This window comes from Salmo salar, chromosome ssa19 (genome assembly GCF_905237065.1).
Source record: "Salmo salar chromosome ssa19, Ssal_v3.1, whole genome shotgun sequence".
Taxonomy (NCBI): Eukaryota; Metazoa; Chordata; class Actinopteri; order Salmoniformes; family Salmonidae; genus Salmo; species Salmo salar.
The window spans coordinates 59770730-59787453 of record NC_059460.1 but is presented as its reverse complement, the minus strand read 5'-3'; the positions used below and the strand labels follow the sequence as shown (position 1 = coordinate 59787453).

Sequence of the window (16724 nt, the reverse complement as noted above, 5' to 3'; positions counted from 1 at the left end):
TCATTTAAAACGTGTGCATATACAAGTGATTAAACCAGTGATTAAACCACCATTTAATGGTAATGTGGCAGCCATATTGGATTCTGAGTCAAATCTGGGCGGGCCTTCTAACATAATTGCAAGACTAGGGGCTAAACATATAACATCCACAGTGGAACCTTTGACTGGAAAAAATGACAGTTTTCACTGTATGAGTCACAACATAAAAAAAAAAAACATGTGTAACTTCATTTTTGTCAGGCAGACCATACAGCACTGAGCAAATTTGACTTGTAAAGTTGCCTATTGAACAGCAACCAAAAGGTTCATCATAAAAATTCATCGTTGATATTTCCGACTATTGCCTCTGTGTGTTTACAGTTCTATATTTCCAAGATGCATTAAGATAATGTTGTGTTTTTGTGTATGTACAGTAGGGCAGAAGACAGATTACTTGTATTCCACATTTATGCAATATCAGAGCTTGTAATTTTGGGTTACATGAGCTTAGGTGGACCACTCCCTTCCAGCCAGGAATTATTCTGCACTTTTTGAGTTACAAGGGTGTGTCACAATATCTATCAATTTAACCACTTTTGCAGTAAAATATTTTGAGACAACCACCCATTTCATATGGGAGACCTTAGAGATATGGAAAAACATGGTTGTGCTTTGTTATACATCTGGTAGGTTATCTAAAAAAATGAAACCTTGTTGAGTATTGGCCACTAGCCTATTCAGTAGTGTGGTAGACACAAGGGTATGATTAAAACAAACATTTCTCAAATCCCTCACAGACATTTGTTGTTTTTTCTGGAGCCAAACAGACCTGTCTCCTTTGAATCCTCAGTGCATTGTGACAATCTCTCCTCCACGAATGTGTGTATGTATGCATGGAAGCCTGTGTGTGTGTGTGTGGTGTGTGTGTGTGGTTATCCATTGCCTGCTAGCTGCTCAGAGCATCGTGGCGAGGTCGAGGACACAGCCCTGGATTCTCTTCCTCCTTTACCATGCTGACACATTCTGTTTCTCTCCTCTGCCCTCACTTGCCCTCCCTCTCATTATCCTCCTTCCTTTCTCTGTTTCTCTCACACTCTCGTTCTCTCTCTTGTGATGTCGTCACTCTTTCTTTTTTTTTTGCCTGTATGGGAAGGAACAAAGTCCTTGACTCTTGATTCAGGCGACTTTGGTCTCTGATGATTATCATGATTGTGATGATGTGTGTTGTCATCTGTCTTGCCTGTTGTGTTGTCACGCTTGCCACTGGCACAGCATTTTGCTTATGCACCAACAAAAATGGTCTCGTGTCCTTGTAGATATCCATTCTGTCCTCACCCATCTGTCCACACCCTATGGTATGGTTTGGTTCGTTATGATGTCGTGTCACCAATTGGATACGGTCCCTAGTGGCAATCCAAGCCCTCACTGCCCCTATCTCTGCGCACACACCCAAGGCTGAGACTGGCATGTCTACCTTCCACTCTCCCACTGCAACATACAAACACACACCATAGGGGTGTACTCAGGACATTAAGTCAGATATCATTCTCCCCACACTTTGTATCACACCTGTGTACCTAAGGGCCCCATCTGTTTATTTTGTCTGAGGTGCCTCTTTCATAACTCATCCCACAGGATTAACACAACACTAGAGACTTTATCCAGATAAAGGTTTTTCCCATCTCTTTTTTAATCACACCTACCATGGTACGAGTTAACGTGGGTCTCGGGGCGATATGTACTGAAAAGTTATGACCAACTCTTTGACAGACACCTTCATATTCCAGGCCTGAGAGAACCTCCTTTGCGGTTTCTCCTGCACCTGAACACAGAGGGTTACACAATGTTAAGGTGTTGACTCAGGCATCAGTGTCCTCATCTTTTAAACACACCTGCACACTAGCCCTGAGGTCCCCCTGTTTGCCCTTCCTTTCCACAGTGGCTAATCTCTCCACACACTCAGGTTTCACAAACGCAGGGCATGCAAGGGCATCCAGCTTCTATTTGCTCGTATTTGCTCTCATTACTAAAAGGGTAGGTGAGTAACTGTACCTGGATAGAAAGGGAGAGGATGAAAAATACATAGAGAAAAGTGATAGGCTTACGTGGTCCCACTACCATTGGTCACCACTTATCTGCAACCAGTCTCTCAATTCATCCACTCCCCCTGATCCTAGTCCCTTTTACCACCAGCTGTATCACTAATACTATACTATAGTGACACTAATGCTTAACAGTAGCACTGGAACACTCAGTAACAGTTAAAAACAACTTTGTGTACCTCAGGGTTCTGTGCTTGCCCCCCTCTTTTTGTTATTGCAAATGGATCCCTAGGCTGTGTGATTTGTTATTGCAGCTTCTCTCGTCAATATTATGCTGATGTTGTCCAACTCTCTCTCCTTGCCGCAATCTGACAAATGTATTGCCTTTGCATCGGGGCATGCCTCAATGATGTCAATTTGGCATGTCAAACTCAAAACTAATATGCTCCTACCTCCCAGCCAAGTCCTCACTTCCCCAAGATCTTTCCATGACCCCTAACAACACTATTACATGCAATGCAAAAATATACTGAACAAAAATATAAATGCAATATCTAAAGTGTTGGTACCATGTTTCATAAACTGAAATAAAACATCCCAGAAATGTTACATATCCACAAAAAGCTTATTTCTCTCAAATGTTGTGCACAAATTTGTTTACATCCCTGTTAGTGAGTATTTCTCCTTTGCCAAGACAAGCCATCCACCTGACAGGAATCTGATTAAACAGCATGATCATTACACAGGTGCACCTTGTGCTGGGGACAATAAAAGGCCACTCTAAAATGTGCAGTTTTGTCACACAACACAATGCCACAGATCTCTCAAGTTTTGAGAGAGCGTGCAATTGGCATGGTGACTGCAGGAATGTTCACCAGAGCTGTTGCCAGATAATTTAATGTTCATTTCTCTACCATAAGCTGCCTCCAATGTCATTTCAGAGAATTTGTCAGTACGTCCAACAGGCCTTACAACCACAGACCACGTGGCACCACACTAGCCCAGGACATCCACATCCGGTTTGTTTACCTCCGGGATTGTCTGAGACCAGCCACCCGGGCAGCTAATGAAACTGAGGAGTATTTCTGTCTGTAATAAAGCCCTTTTGTGGGGAAAACCTAATTCGGATTGGCTGGGCCTGGCTTCCCAGTGGGTGGGCCTATGCCCTCCCAGGCCCACCCATGGCTGTGCCCCTGCCCAGTCATGTGAAATCCATAGATTAGGGCCTAATTAATTTATTTCAATTGACTTGTTTCCTTATATGAACTCTAACTCAGTAGAAATCGTTGAAATTGTTGTGTATTGCATTTATATTTTTGTTCAGTATATATTTACAGTACTTGCTGGTCTTGAACAAAATGGTCTGTCATAAGGCTTTGTCAGCTTCAGACAACTATTCCCCTGCAGACCACAATCCACAAATGACCTGTTTGTTTCAAAGTAGTTACCATTTGAATTCCTTGAACCCATTTATTTACTGTTTAAATTGCTGCACTGACATCTACACTGTTGCTTAAATACCCCTTTTATTTTGAGTTATTTTGCAAATCACCTTGAAGGACAAAGTCTGATCGAGTTAAAGGATAATCTGAGTGCTTTACAATAGAATAGTAACATAAGAAACTGTAACGTTTTTACTGCACAGAGATTGAGTAGTGAGGTGATGAACTTGAGAACGATGCCTTTGTAAACAAGCAGATCAGCTGGCCCAGACATTTTGCTGAAACCTTCTAGGCAAGCGGAGCGCTCAATATTTCACCAGTCCAGATCAGGTTTGAATCGCTCTAATTGATTGTTAGCGGGATGAAGTGTCTGCAGATTTGAAGCTGCAGTAAACCACTACATAGACAGTTAGACACTCAGGGAAATGAATGTAGTTGATTAAATGGAGAAGCATGTTGGGTGTGTGACGCTCTGGGGAGGCTTTAGGCAGAACCGGTAGCCATGGTGAAGGTGACAAGTCTGGTCGTCAAGTTCATTTCTCTCTCCTTCGTAATTCCTCTGGAATTTAGGCCTATTCCTCCTGTCCTTCATTCTGCCTCACAGGATCATTGTCTTAAAAGGTGCTCTATGTAACAATTCATAGTGATCATTTTGATTTCCTCATGTTTTTTTTTTAAGAATAGCCTCCGGCTTGGAAATACCTGAAATATCATAAAAGCCTATTACCAGAGTGCGAATTATACTGTGACATTCGGGAGGTCTCGTCTTTTTTTCACGTGACCTTATGCAGGTGCAAAAAAAAATGTACTAAAGACATGTCATTTTACATTAAAAAATGTGGCATGACTAAGGCATGTTTTCATGTTATTGTCAAACAATCACTGCAAAACATAGGGTATCTGCATTTGTTCGTCCACTCCAAAATAATTCCAGCATCCAAACAGGGAACCTGCGCCATTTGATGAATGGAAAGAAGACATCTGTTACAAAACACCAAAAAGTGTAATGACATTCGGCGATTGTCATTGGGTCTGCACTTTTGTAGCCTGAATTAATTGAAAAGTACCTTTTTTGTAGAAGGAAAAGTTTGGACACCTGAAAAGGTCCTGAAATGTCCCAGGATGTGCAGCCACATGAAGAAAACAAATGTCAATCATGAAACAGATGTGAGGGTATTTAGTTTAATTTGGAATAATCTTTTATTTTTATATTTAACACTGTAGCAGTACAAATTAAATTTTAAGCAAAAAGGGGAATAGTTCAATTAGCATTATTTAGAGCCCCCCCCACCCCCAAAGTGTGGCTTTGTTGCATTTAGGGGGACTCATGTCTCATTCAGGGGGGTCTGTAACTCCCTCCAGGGCCCCTTGTAATTCGCACTCTGCCTATTACTTTCTCACCTTATCATTTTTTGAAACAAAAAATATCTGTTGCAGCGACGTCAAGTACGGGTTCTTGTTTACGCTTTGTTTTCAACCTCCAACAACAAGCACCAATCCTGAAGCAGAAAGACACTGCTGTTTGTATACACTGAAGTTGGCCAGGATGGCCAGTCGCTGTACATCAGCAACTTTTAGCTTCCAACAGCATTCTAAAAGCATTCAAAAAAATGTACAGCCTATATAGTTTACTACTGTAGATATATCGTTGACATTTAGGGTTATTTACAAGTGTAATTGATAAATAGAGCAACTTTAACATTCCTTTCATGAAGCCCTTTTTGTTCTCTCTGAAAATCGCTCGCTTTTCTTTTTGGATGTTAAATGGCTAGGATCCCTAATTGATGTCACTTGTTAAGTCCACTTCAATCAGTGAGAGATGAATGGGAGGAGACAGGTTAAAGAAGGATTTTTAAGCCTTGAGACAATTGGATTGTGTATGTGTGCCATTTAAAGGGGAAATGGGCAAGACAGGTGCCAGGAGCACCGGTTTGTGTGAAGAACTGCAACACTGCTGGGTTTTTCACGCTCAATAGTTTCCCGTGTGTATCAAGAATGGTCCACCACCCAAAGGACATCCAGCCAACTTGACACAAGCGTGGGAAACATTGGAGTCAACATGGGCCAGCATCCCCTGTGGAACGCTTTCGACGCCTTGTGGAGTCCATGACCCGACAAATTGAGGATGTTCTGAGGGCAAAAGAAGAGGAGGGGTGCAACTCAATAACAGGATTGGTGTTCCTAATGTTTGGTATACTCAGTGTCTATGGATCTCTCTATTTATGGATAACTTACATTCTCGGGAATAGGGATGAGAGTAACAAGAAAAATATATCCTCAGTGGCGCTTGTTTTCCAAATGGATTTGCCTTTGTCCAAGTGAGCACACAGTGGGGAAGAGGATGTGTTCAGCTTCACAAATCATAATTTCACATTCCTGCTGGAACACCTGAGGCAAGGAGGAGGCTAACCTGCTGGGGGCTAGCAAGATAACATACAGTACACCTTTCATTTCTGAGTTTACTGAAACTCCAGTAATAGCAGTGCCTCAACCCCCTCTTTCAAGTCGTGATATGATTCAGCCTGCCCAAGGGCCCATTTGTCTTTATTCATTCTTATGGATCTGAGCCCAGCAGCCTGAGGCCTTACAAACTAAAGGTTATTTAGGTTAGATTGATGTGCCAATTTTTTATTTATTTATTATGGAAAAAAAGTTTGAACATTATTTCTAGGAACTTTTTGCTATTGATGTTAAGATAAGTTACTATCTTTCAACAATGTTCTTTGACATGGTCTTGGCTTTCCCCTGGTGAGCCAGAGTTGTTAAGTCATGTTTCAAGCTGCTCTATTAATCCAAACCCTGTCAACAATAAGACTACAGAAGACTGGTGCAGGCTTCAACTGTAACTGTTTGATTGACACTAGTTTGATATGAATTAAAGGCTGGTTTGTATGTGCACATGTGCATCCGTGCATTTCCCTGTTCGCGCACGTGTGTGTGTTTTGATGATTGTGTGCTCTTGTGTGTTAACACAACAAATGTGTTCCAGATAACAACTTGGAAGGCATTTCTGGAGGCATCAAATGTTAAATATGGAATTCTGTTGGTATTCTCGTCCATATATTTTAGACCATAAAAAGCCACGTTGGCAGCTGACTACGGTTCTGTTTTTTCTACAGACATCATCCATTAAAACACTCTGATGTGCAGAACAGAAGGCTCAATTTATATAGTGTGCTTTAGTTCAGAAATTCCTCCCGACGTGTCATTTTTTGAAATACTCATCTTATCATTGTCTAACGTCAGAGGGCGTCACTCCTGGTACCTAGATTGATGACATATGTCGCGCAACTGAGAGTCGAGTGGAGACCATTGAGCTAGGTGAAGAAGAAGAATATTTGGTCCAGTCAGTCCTGATGAGACCTTCCCAGCTAGCTAGATTATGCTGGCTAGCTGGCAACAACAGCAGCATGGCGCTAGTTGTAAAATAAAGTTGTTTATTTTGATGGGTGAGGGAGAAATAACTTGTAGTATTGGTCACCATTGGCCGGTGTAGGCTTGCATTGTAAATAAGAATTTGTTCTTAACTGACTTGCCTAGTTAAATAAAGGTTAAATAAATGGAATAATTCTGAACACTTTCCCTAGACCAAACTTTGTCAGACAAGTTTCAAGTTCTCGTTGAAGTTTCTAGCCACACGCATAGCCTAGTAACAAGCCTTGAAGGGCTCATCAGGACGATTGACTGAACTGAATTTGTTAGTCTCCATTTGACTCTCGCTGCGTGACATACGCTACATGACCAAAAGTATGTGGACACTTGCTTGTTGAACATCTCATTCCAAAATCATGGGCATTAATATGGAGTTGGTCCCCTCCTTTACTGCTATAACAGACTCCACTCTTCTGGGAAGGCTTTTCACTAGATGCTAGAACATTGCTACGGGGACTTGCCTCCATTCAGCCACAAGAGCATTAGTGAGGTCGGGCACTGATGATGGGCGATTAGGCCTGGCTCGTAGTCAGTGTTCCAGTTCATCCCAAAGGTGTTCGATGGGGTTGAGGTCAGGGCTCTGTTCAGGCCAGTCAAGTTCTTCCACATCGATCTCGATAAACCATTTCTGTATGGATCTCGCTTTGTGCACGGGGGCATTGTCATACTGAAATAGGAAAGGGCCTTCCCCAAACGTTTTCCCCACGTTGAAAGCACAGAATCGTCTAGAATGTCATTGTATGCTATAGCATTAAGATTTCCCTTCACTGGAACTAAGGGTCCTAGCCCAAACCATAAAAAACAGCCCCAGACCATTATTCCTCCTCCACCAAACTTTACAGTGTGCACTATGCATTCGGCAAACTCAGATTAGTCCGTCAGACTGCCAGATGGTGAAGCGTCATTCATCACGGATTACAGGCAACATTCGCACTGAGCTAAAGGGTAGAGCTGCCGCTTTCAAGGAGCGGGACTCTAACCCTGAAGCTTATAAGAAATCCCGCTATGCCCTCCGACGAACCATCAAACAGGCAAAGCATTATTACAGGACTAAGATCGAATCGTACAACACCAGCTCTGACGCTCGTCGGATGTGGCAGGGCTTGTAAACTATTACAGACTACAAAGGGAAGCACAGCCGAGAGCTGCCCAGTGACACGAGCCTACCCAGTGACACAAGCTAAATAACTTCTATGCTCGCTTCGAGGCAAGTAACACTGAAACATTCATGAGAGCATCAGTTGTTCCGGACGACTGTGTGATCACGCTCTCCTCAGCCGATGTGAGTAAGACCTTTAAACAGGTCAACATTCACAAGGCTACTGGGCCAGACGGATTACCAGAACGTGTACTCCGAGCATGCGCTGACCAACTGGCAAGTGTCTTCACTGACATTTTCAACCTCTACCTGTCCGAGTCTGTAATACCAACATGTTTCAAGCAGACCACCATAGTAACCTGCCTAAATGAGTATCGACCCGTAGCTGTCATCAAGGCAAAGGGTGACTACTATGAAGGTTACTATATGATCCCATATGTTATTTCATAGTTTTGATGTCTTCACAATTATTCTACAATGTAGAAAATAGTAAAAATAAAGAAAAGTAGGTGTGTCCAAACGTTTGACTGGTACTGTATATTTTTAGCAAACAGAGCGAGCAGTGGCAGGAATGAGTGCCAAGAGCTCACAGCCACCGCTTGCTACTCATCATCTCCCTACAGTGCAGTGGCACACATTACTCATATTTAAGATGGCGTCAACATAATTACATTTTCACTAGTCCTTTCAAAAAAAGTCAGCAGAAGGTATCGTCTCGTAGTCGTTCGGAGTCTAAAAAAATCCTAGGGGAAACACTGGTGTATGCTTGTGGATAGGAGTTGGTGTGTGTACATACATTTTAGCGGAGTGGAATTTCTCTTTATGATGGTCTGTGCATTTTTCCACATGGCCATGACATATGGCGTGCACTCCGCCCTGGGTAATTGTAAGCATGTGTCTATAATGGAAAGGTGCACAATATGCTGCCCGTCTTTCCGTTGGTGGGGGGGGGGGGGGAACAGTTGAAAAATGTGGGGTTCCAACGTAGCCTGCAGCACACGGGCGCACACACATATACAGAAGAGAACAAAGTGCCAAATCCATCACCACCCTGTCTGGACGGCATACGGGGATATGTTCCAGGATCGTTTGTCTTTGTTCTCCGTTTTTATCTCATATCCTTATTTGTAGTGGAAATTTCTGATCCAACCCAACTCACTGAAAGGTACTGAATTTCACATCACCTGGATGACCACTGTTTCATATGTGACGGTTTACCTCTGAACGCTTCAATTGTGGCAACTAAGACTGTGAGTTTACACCACGTTGGGATCTTTAACGTTAAGAACGCTCCCCCTCTTCATTTAAATTGCAGTTCAGTCATCACAAAACATTATTTTCCGTCTTATATCTGATAGGCTATAAAAGCCTGGGGAAGTTGTGTAATTCAAATAAAACCAGAGGAAGAGGTGAACTTTAGGCTACTTGGTGAATTTGCAATGCATGCAAGACAAGACATTGCGAAATGCAGATGACCAAAACCTATTAGCACACTCGTGCATGCTTTTGCCTTTCTCTCTCTCGCGCTGGACTGCATTCTCAGTCTCTTCGTTAAGGATGCAAGTATGTGTTCAGTCTTCTGTCTGTTGCAGTCTTGCGAGCACGGGGCAGGCTGTCTCATATAAAATTACAGTAGGCTACCGGTTGCCTGTATCGATTACGCTTATAATGGAATGTGGCCCCTTGAAAGCACCTCGGCTACGGCATGTTTGTCTGTCTGTTAGGGTAGATTACACTTAAGCAATAAGGCCCGAGGGGGTGTGGTATATGGCCAACATACCACGGCTAAGGGCTGTTCTTAGGCACGACTCATTGCGGAGTGCCTGGACACAGCTCTTAGCCGTAGGATATTGGCCATATAACACACCCCCTAGTGCATTACTGCTATTATAAACTGGTTACCAATGTAATTAGAGCAGTAAAAATAAATGTTTTGTCATACCCGTGGTGTACGTGGTCTGATATACCACAGCTGTCAGCCAATCAGCATTCAGGGCTCGAACCACCCAATTTATAATACGTTTTTTTAAACGCTGCCGACACATAACCTTTTCTGGCAGCCTGGTTTCAGAGACGCAACATAGTAACACTCAAATTAGTATGATACTGTATGTTACATTTGGTATGGTTACATAAGACAGATGGTTACTTAAGGCAAAAACAAAAGTAGGGTGGTTGGTCGGGGTGGGGCGTATAACGCGAACGTCAAGCAACCCAAAGGTTGCAAGTTTGAGTCTCATCACCGACATTTTAGCTAATTAGCAACTTTTCAACTACTTCCCACATGTAAGCTAACCCTTCCCATAAACCTAACCTTAACCCTTTTTTGCTAACCCTTCCCCTAATCCTAACATTAACCCTTCCCCTAACAACCCTTTAAGCTAACTCCTAACCTTAACCCCTAACCCCTAGCCTAGCTAACATTACCCAGCTACCTAAAGTTAGCCACCTAGCTAGAATTGGTAATATATCATACATTTTGGAAATTCCTATCATACAGTACGTTTTGCAAATTCATAACATATTGTACATTTAGCGAATTCATAAAATATAATTTGAAGTGTAATTTCTAAGATATCACACGAAATGGGTGATTAACATCCACAAATTAATACATACCATACAAAACGTAACATATCATACTAAATGGAGCATCCCGGATTGACGTACATAATAATACGAAATGCTCTGAGACCAGGTTGTCTCTAGTGATATGAAAGGACAGTTTACTTGTCTGTAAAGGCATGCTGCTTCTGAACTGGAACTAAAGTCCATCACTAGGCAACCAGAACCCTCAGTCAAATAGTCTCGAGTTGCTAGCAGCCTGCTTGCCTGTTGCCTTCGCTAAAAACCACTCTCTCCTAAAAAAGTACTTTAAGGTTTTTTAAATACCGTGACCTACCAAGACATTTAGTAGAAATAAAACACATCTAGCTACCATACCATTTAAAAAACAACACAGCAGCACATCAATCAGTGATGTTTATTGTTGTCAGGTAAAAACTACAGAACATTTTACACAGAATTATACTGTCTGAAAAGGTGCCTGATGCAGCACTTTTTGTAATTGTCTGAAAAGTTATAAATTCTTGCTAATGACATGTTACTGTAGCTGCGTTCTATGTCTGTAAAGGGTTGCGGTAGATATAACTTCATTGCCCGGCCCTAGCGGTCATCAGTAGCGGTGCATGGGTAAAAATCACTGGTGACGCCAAGCCAGAAAAAAAGCCATATTACAACCTATGTGTTGTGATAATTGTGTTTGCTCTATAAACTGTTAAATCATATGCCTTGTGACCATGATATATGGGCTTAAGGCCGAGACAATAAAAAGACACTGGCAGAATAAATCCAACCACACCTTTCTTTCATCACAAAACCAGAGAGCAACTGGTGAAGTCCACAAAGCATGTTGCATGTAACAAACAGTTATATGACCTACAGTGTGGTCAAGCAAGTTAATGTTACCGGCATTTTCGGACTACTAAATAACTATTGATTTAGAATCATGGAGAGTTACAAAGAAAACAGGAGCTGCCTCAACTATTCCAGCACCATTTCAACGCCAACATTTCAACATTATCAAATCACTTATGCTTAGTATAATACAGTGGCAAATAAAATATACCAAAAACTGTTTAGTCCAATCAACTTAAGCTAAATATGATGTGGCTTGGCTGTCCATGGTTCTGATTTCTGTGTGTGTGCGTGTGCGTGTGTGTGTGTGTGTGTTCGTGCAAGTAGAAAAACATGTTGACTCAGCCTACTTGTAGAGAAATGCCAATGCCATCCTCTCTTTCATGTTGAGGAAACGGTCAATGACTCTGTCATACAGTACATGCTTTTAGTTTTTGTTGTCCTAGGCTACCTGGCTAAAATGCTTGCTTGCTAACCTAACTTCCTGTCATGTGCAACGTTAGCTAGTTAGCCTTCTACATCTAGCTACATATTGAACTTCCATCCTTTCAGGCCAGGGGTACAATGTATGAATTTATGGTTGGGTCAGAATCAACATTTTAATCATTGGTCAGTACGAAGAATGAACTAAAACCAAAAGTCCAAATCCCTATCTCCATCCGTGGCTAATTTAGGAAAGGGACAATTTTAGCTACCTCGCTAGCCACCGGAGGACAACGAAATGCAACAATTCAAGATGTTTCTGTCAATGACGTATTGCTCTCAACGTGATTGAGTGAAGCCAAATCCAAACTGGCTTCCCTTGAACCTTTTTTGGTGCACCAGGACCATTCACAGTTGAGCTCACTCAGCTTAGCTCAACGCTGATTGGCTATTATTATTATTTTTTTAAATATCAAGGGAGGTCAAATGCTCGCTGGCTTCCCTTGCATTCAACGCCACGGGCGGCAAAAATGTCATACTCTTTTTGACCAGACCGCATCAGATATATGGCCTACACATACAGAGATAGAGGGGTGCTGTTTCGCTCGCTTTTTCCGGTGAGATACATTCAGCCTCTTGTGAATTGAAGGAAAATGATGAAACACAGGGAGACGAAAGATAAAACATTTAATATGTGTTAGTATTCTTTGGTTATTGGTCCATTTTTTGGGGAAGCCTGGCTTCCATATATACATACATATATATAATAGGACCATTTTTCTGCATTGTAAATTGACGTGGAATTTTATGATTTTTTTCTTAGCGTTTTAACAGAAAACTGATTTTGTCTATTGTCTATGACCACATCCCTAGTGGCAACACCTGTGGCCTGATAATGTATTTTACATAAATGCTATCCCATCACACCTTATTCCACAAGGCTGATACCTCTCTGAATTCTTCACTTGTGCAACACCTGTGGCCTGTCAATGTTCTGTATTTGACATAAATGCTATCCCATCGCACCTTATGCCACACGAGGCTGATAGGAAAGGAGTAATAGCTTTCGTTGTCCTGATCTTGAATTGCTTTCATGTGTCAATCAATTGTATTTATGGACTGTGTCTGTTTAGAGTGTGTGTGTGTGTGTGTGTGTGTGTGTGTGTGTGTGTGTGTGTGTGTGTGTGTGTGTGTGTGTGTGTGTGCGCCCGCTATTAACCTGAGCACTATTTAAGCACCTGACCCCCCCACCCCCACCTTCCTTTTCTACCACAGACGGCCGTGTGTGAGAAGTGAGGAGGAGGGAGGTTCCTCTTTCTCTCTCTGTTGCCCAGACTCCCATCACCATGAGCTGGAGCTTCCTGACACGCCTGCTGGAGGAAATCCACAACCACTCTACCTTCGTGGGCAAGATCTGGCTTACCGTGCTCATCGTCTTCCGCATCGTCCTTACCGCCGTGGGCGGCGAGTCCATCTACTACGACGAACAGAGCAAGTTCGTGTGCAACTCAGGCCAGCCGGGCTGCGAGAACGTCTGCTATGATGCATTCGCACCGCTCTCACACGTCCGCTTCTGGGTCTTTCAGATCATCCTGGTGGCCACGCCGTCGCTCATGTACCTGGGCTACGCCGTCAACAAGATTGCCAGGCGCGAGGAGAGAGCTGAGGGTGGAGGAAGGGGAGGAGGACTGTCCCAGCGCAAGCCTAGGAAGCTCTACCTCGGGGCCAGAAGGCAACACCGGGGCATGGAGGAGGCCGAGGATGACCAGGAGGAGGACCCCATGATCTATGAGGTTCCCGAGGTGGAGAGCGAGACGGGAGGAGGCGACGGGGGAGGAGGCAGGGGTGGCGGAGGAGCTGGAGGCGGCGGGTGCCAGGGTAAAGGCAAGGTGCGCCATGACGGACGCCAGCGCATCAAGGAGGACGGGCTGATGCGTATCTACGTGCTGCAGCTGCTGGCGCGTTCCATGCTAGAGGTGGCCTTTCTGGGGGGGCAGTACGCCCTCTACGGCCTGGCGGTGCCCTCCATCTACGTGTGCTCGGGCCGGCCGTGCCCGCACAGTGTGGACTGCTTTGTGTCACGCCCCACCGAGAAGACCATCTTCCTGCTCATCATGTATGCCGTGTCGCTGCTCTGCTTGGCGCTCAACGTGTGGGAGATGCTCCACCTGGGCGTTGGCACCATCTGTGACATTCTGCGCTCCCGTCGGAGACCGCTCTCCGAGGAGGACCTGTATGGCCTTGGGGGTGGCGGCGGTCCCGGGGGGCCGCCCACTTTCCGCGACGGAGGAGGAGTAGTGGGGGGCGATGGTTACAGCAGCTACCCCTACTCCTGGAACGCCCCATCAGCGCCGCCGGGCTACAACATCGCCGTCAAGCCCCCAACGCTGATGGTGCCGACTGTGGCGCCCGATGGGCAGCTTCCCTTCACCGACCTGAGCAACGCCAAGATGGCGTGCCGGCAGAACCGCGCCAACATCGCCCAGGAGGAGAGGCGGCAGTACGCCAGCAATGAGGATAACTTCCCATCGTCGGGTGGCGTGAGGGACACTCGTGGCGCCTTCCAGAGGGAGATTCGGCAGGCGCAGGACCGGTTGGAGTCAGCCATCCAGGCCTACAGCCATGAACAGGGCCACAACAACCCCAGCAAGCCCCACCGTGATCGCAAGCACCGGCAAGCCTCCAAGCACACCTCCAGCAAAGCCGAAAGGGGAAACAGCAGCAATAGCAGCAGCAAGTCGGGTGAGGGCAAGGGCTCCGAGTGGATTTGACATCTACAATAGATCATTCTTAAAGCGGACTTAGTATATGCAGCATTATCTTCTATAACACATTACGATATAGGAGTTATTGCTCCATTACTGAGTATATAGCTCCTACAGACATAACTGACCCTAGTGCCCCTGGAGACAGGCTGAAATTAGTTTGTAACATGAAGTTTGTAACGTCACTAAGCAAATGAGGTAATCAATGTCAGCTGTATCTGATGTTACAACTGTCAGCTGTACGTTGTTATGTTTTATAAGTAATTCTATGTTCAAAAGAAGGAGCCATATGGGAAAAGACACAGTAATTGAGAGCCCCTTTATTTTCTTTTTAAATGTGTATCGGTATAAATATGCCATATGTTGGTGCTATGACGTTATCTTTGCTTCCACAAAGAAATGGGAGACTTTTAAGCTGCATTCTTAGAAGAACTATCTGAAGTGCCTTCTTACTACACCAAGAAAAATATTGTGCGAGTAAAAAGTGTGCTTCCCTTGCCATTCCCTTGCCAAACTGCTCACAAGATGGACGCTTGTATGTGAAATGTTTCCATAGTAAAGAGATGTTTGTGGGTCACGACTGGTACCAAGAACTGGAGTCAGAGGTTTTCTCTGTCTTTCTATCCACCTGTCTCTTTAATGGCTCTTGAGCTTCATCTGGTGGTCAAAACCATGAACAGTGCAGATTTGTTCTTAGCCTACAGTGTAGGCCTGCCCACACCATATATTTTACTATGCGTTACTGCTTAAAATATGCTGTTTGAAATGGTTTTTTCATTGTTTTTCAGTGTTGAGTGTTCCAGGAGAAGGCATTGAAAGAACCCTTTAACCGTTGAAAGACCAGTCAGTATTTTACGAGGAACTATTTAATTGTTGCACCATTGTATGTGTGAGGAATACTATTGCCATACTATGGAGAGCATACAGACAGGGAGAACATTTGACAACAATTGTTTATATTTTCATAATGTGTACAAAATTGTTGTTCTGTTTTTATTGTGTTTGGGAGAGACAATTAAGCAGCACTTTGATTGGTTCAGTTACTGTATGTTTTTATATTAATGTTCTTAATTTCCTCAGTTGATGACAATGTTCCACAGAAGAAGAAATATAATCTATTTTCAGTGTTGCTGAAGTTGTATGGAAAGGCTGCTTCAATGTATTGATTCAAGGGACATTACACACTCCAAAATCAAAGTTTGTCAGATGATAAAATTGTTATTTTGATGTCCTCGTCCCAGGCCCATCTGTTTTTGTAGATGTACAGTAGCTATTTGCCACAATCCAAAAATAATGAAAAAATGTCATTTCCAGATTTGCGGAGCTTATCTTTTCCATTCATTTTGGCCGTGGAATGTTTACTCATCTTGACATTAGGCTGCTTTTGTAGTTTGAAAACATCTGTATGTTTTATTTTGTAGTGGAATGTCCCTTTAATATGTTTTTACGTTGACGTCAGGTCATGGTGTGTCATCTAGTCAGCCTAGTTTCCCTACTATCGATGGTTTGTGTTCGCCTGATGTTCTGGTACATCTCAAACCAGAGACAGTTGGTATTTTGGGGGTGAATGGGGTGGAGAAACAACTATCATTTGTAGTGACATCCATTTTGAGTTTGAGCATGTATGCCAAAACATACCACTACATGTGGGTGGGAAATAAGAGAAGGACACCTGTCTTGGCTACTTTTTTTTCAAATTAGCTATATGTATATTTTATTTGCCTTTTTTTCAAAATTCAAATGTTAAAGTGGAAAGCTGAGAGACCTTGCACTGTGCCAATATTTCCATTTTGGGAAATACTTTTGTGCAAAAAAAGAAAAGTGCATGTCCTGAATCATTTTTATAAAGGGAGTATGAATAAACACAAAGTTTCAAATGTTTAACTATTTGTCTGTTGTGTTGTGTGTTTTCTTTTGGAGTGGAATGAATTGTCCTATTTACTTACTATTTCCCACCCTATGATAAATGTAAACACAATTGTTGTGAAGAGCTTGCATATGAAGTGAAAACACGTGTTTTGCCAATACAATTATGAGGTCTCTGTGTTACACCAGAGATACTGGATATAATAACGAGATGCTTGTGTCTCCGCCCTAGCAATGGGATTTGTTGTCCACAGAGCAG

The 16724-nt window shown here is 43.3% G+C and overlaps 1 protein-coding gene across 4 annotated transcripts in view; it reads left to right on the top strand.

The window, feature by feature from the left end:
* Positions 1 to 16488, top strand: part of LOC106579161 (gap junction gamma-1 protein) — a 59560-nt gene extending 43072 nt beyond the window's left edge. For 3 of the 4 annotated variants that reach the window (XM_014158774.2, XM_014158771.2, XM_045702567.1), the window contains one exon: positions 13110 to 16488. In XM_014158774.2, coding sequence (XP_014014249.1) covers positions 13181 to 14605 — 1425 coding nt within the window. In that variant the 5' untranslated portion in view covers positions 13110 to 13180 and the 3' untranslated portion in view covers positions 14606 to 16488. The remainder of the gene's footprint in view (positions 1 to 13109) is intronic. The other variant, XM_045702566.1, reaches the window with a different exon arrangement.
* The last annotated feature ends 236 nt before the right edge of the window (positions 16489 to 16724 follow it).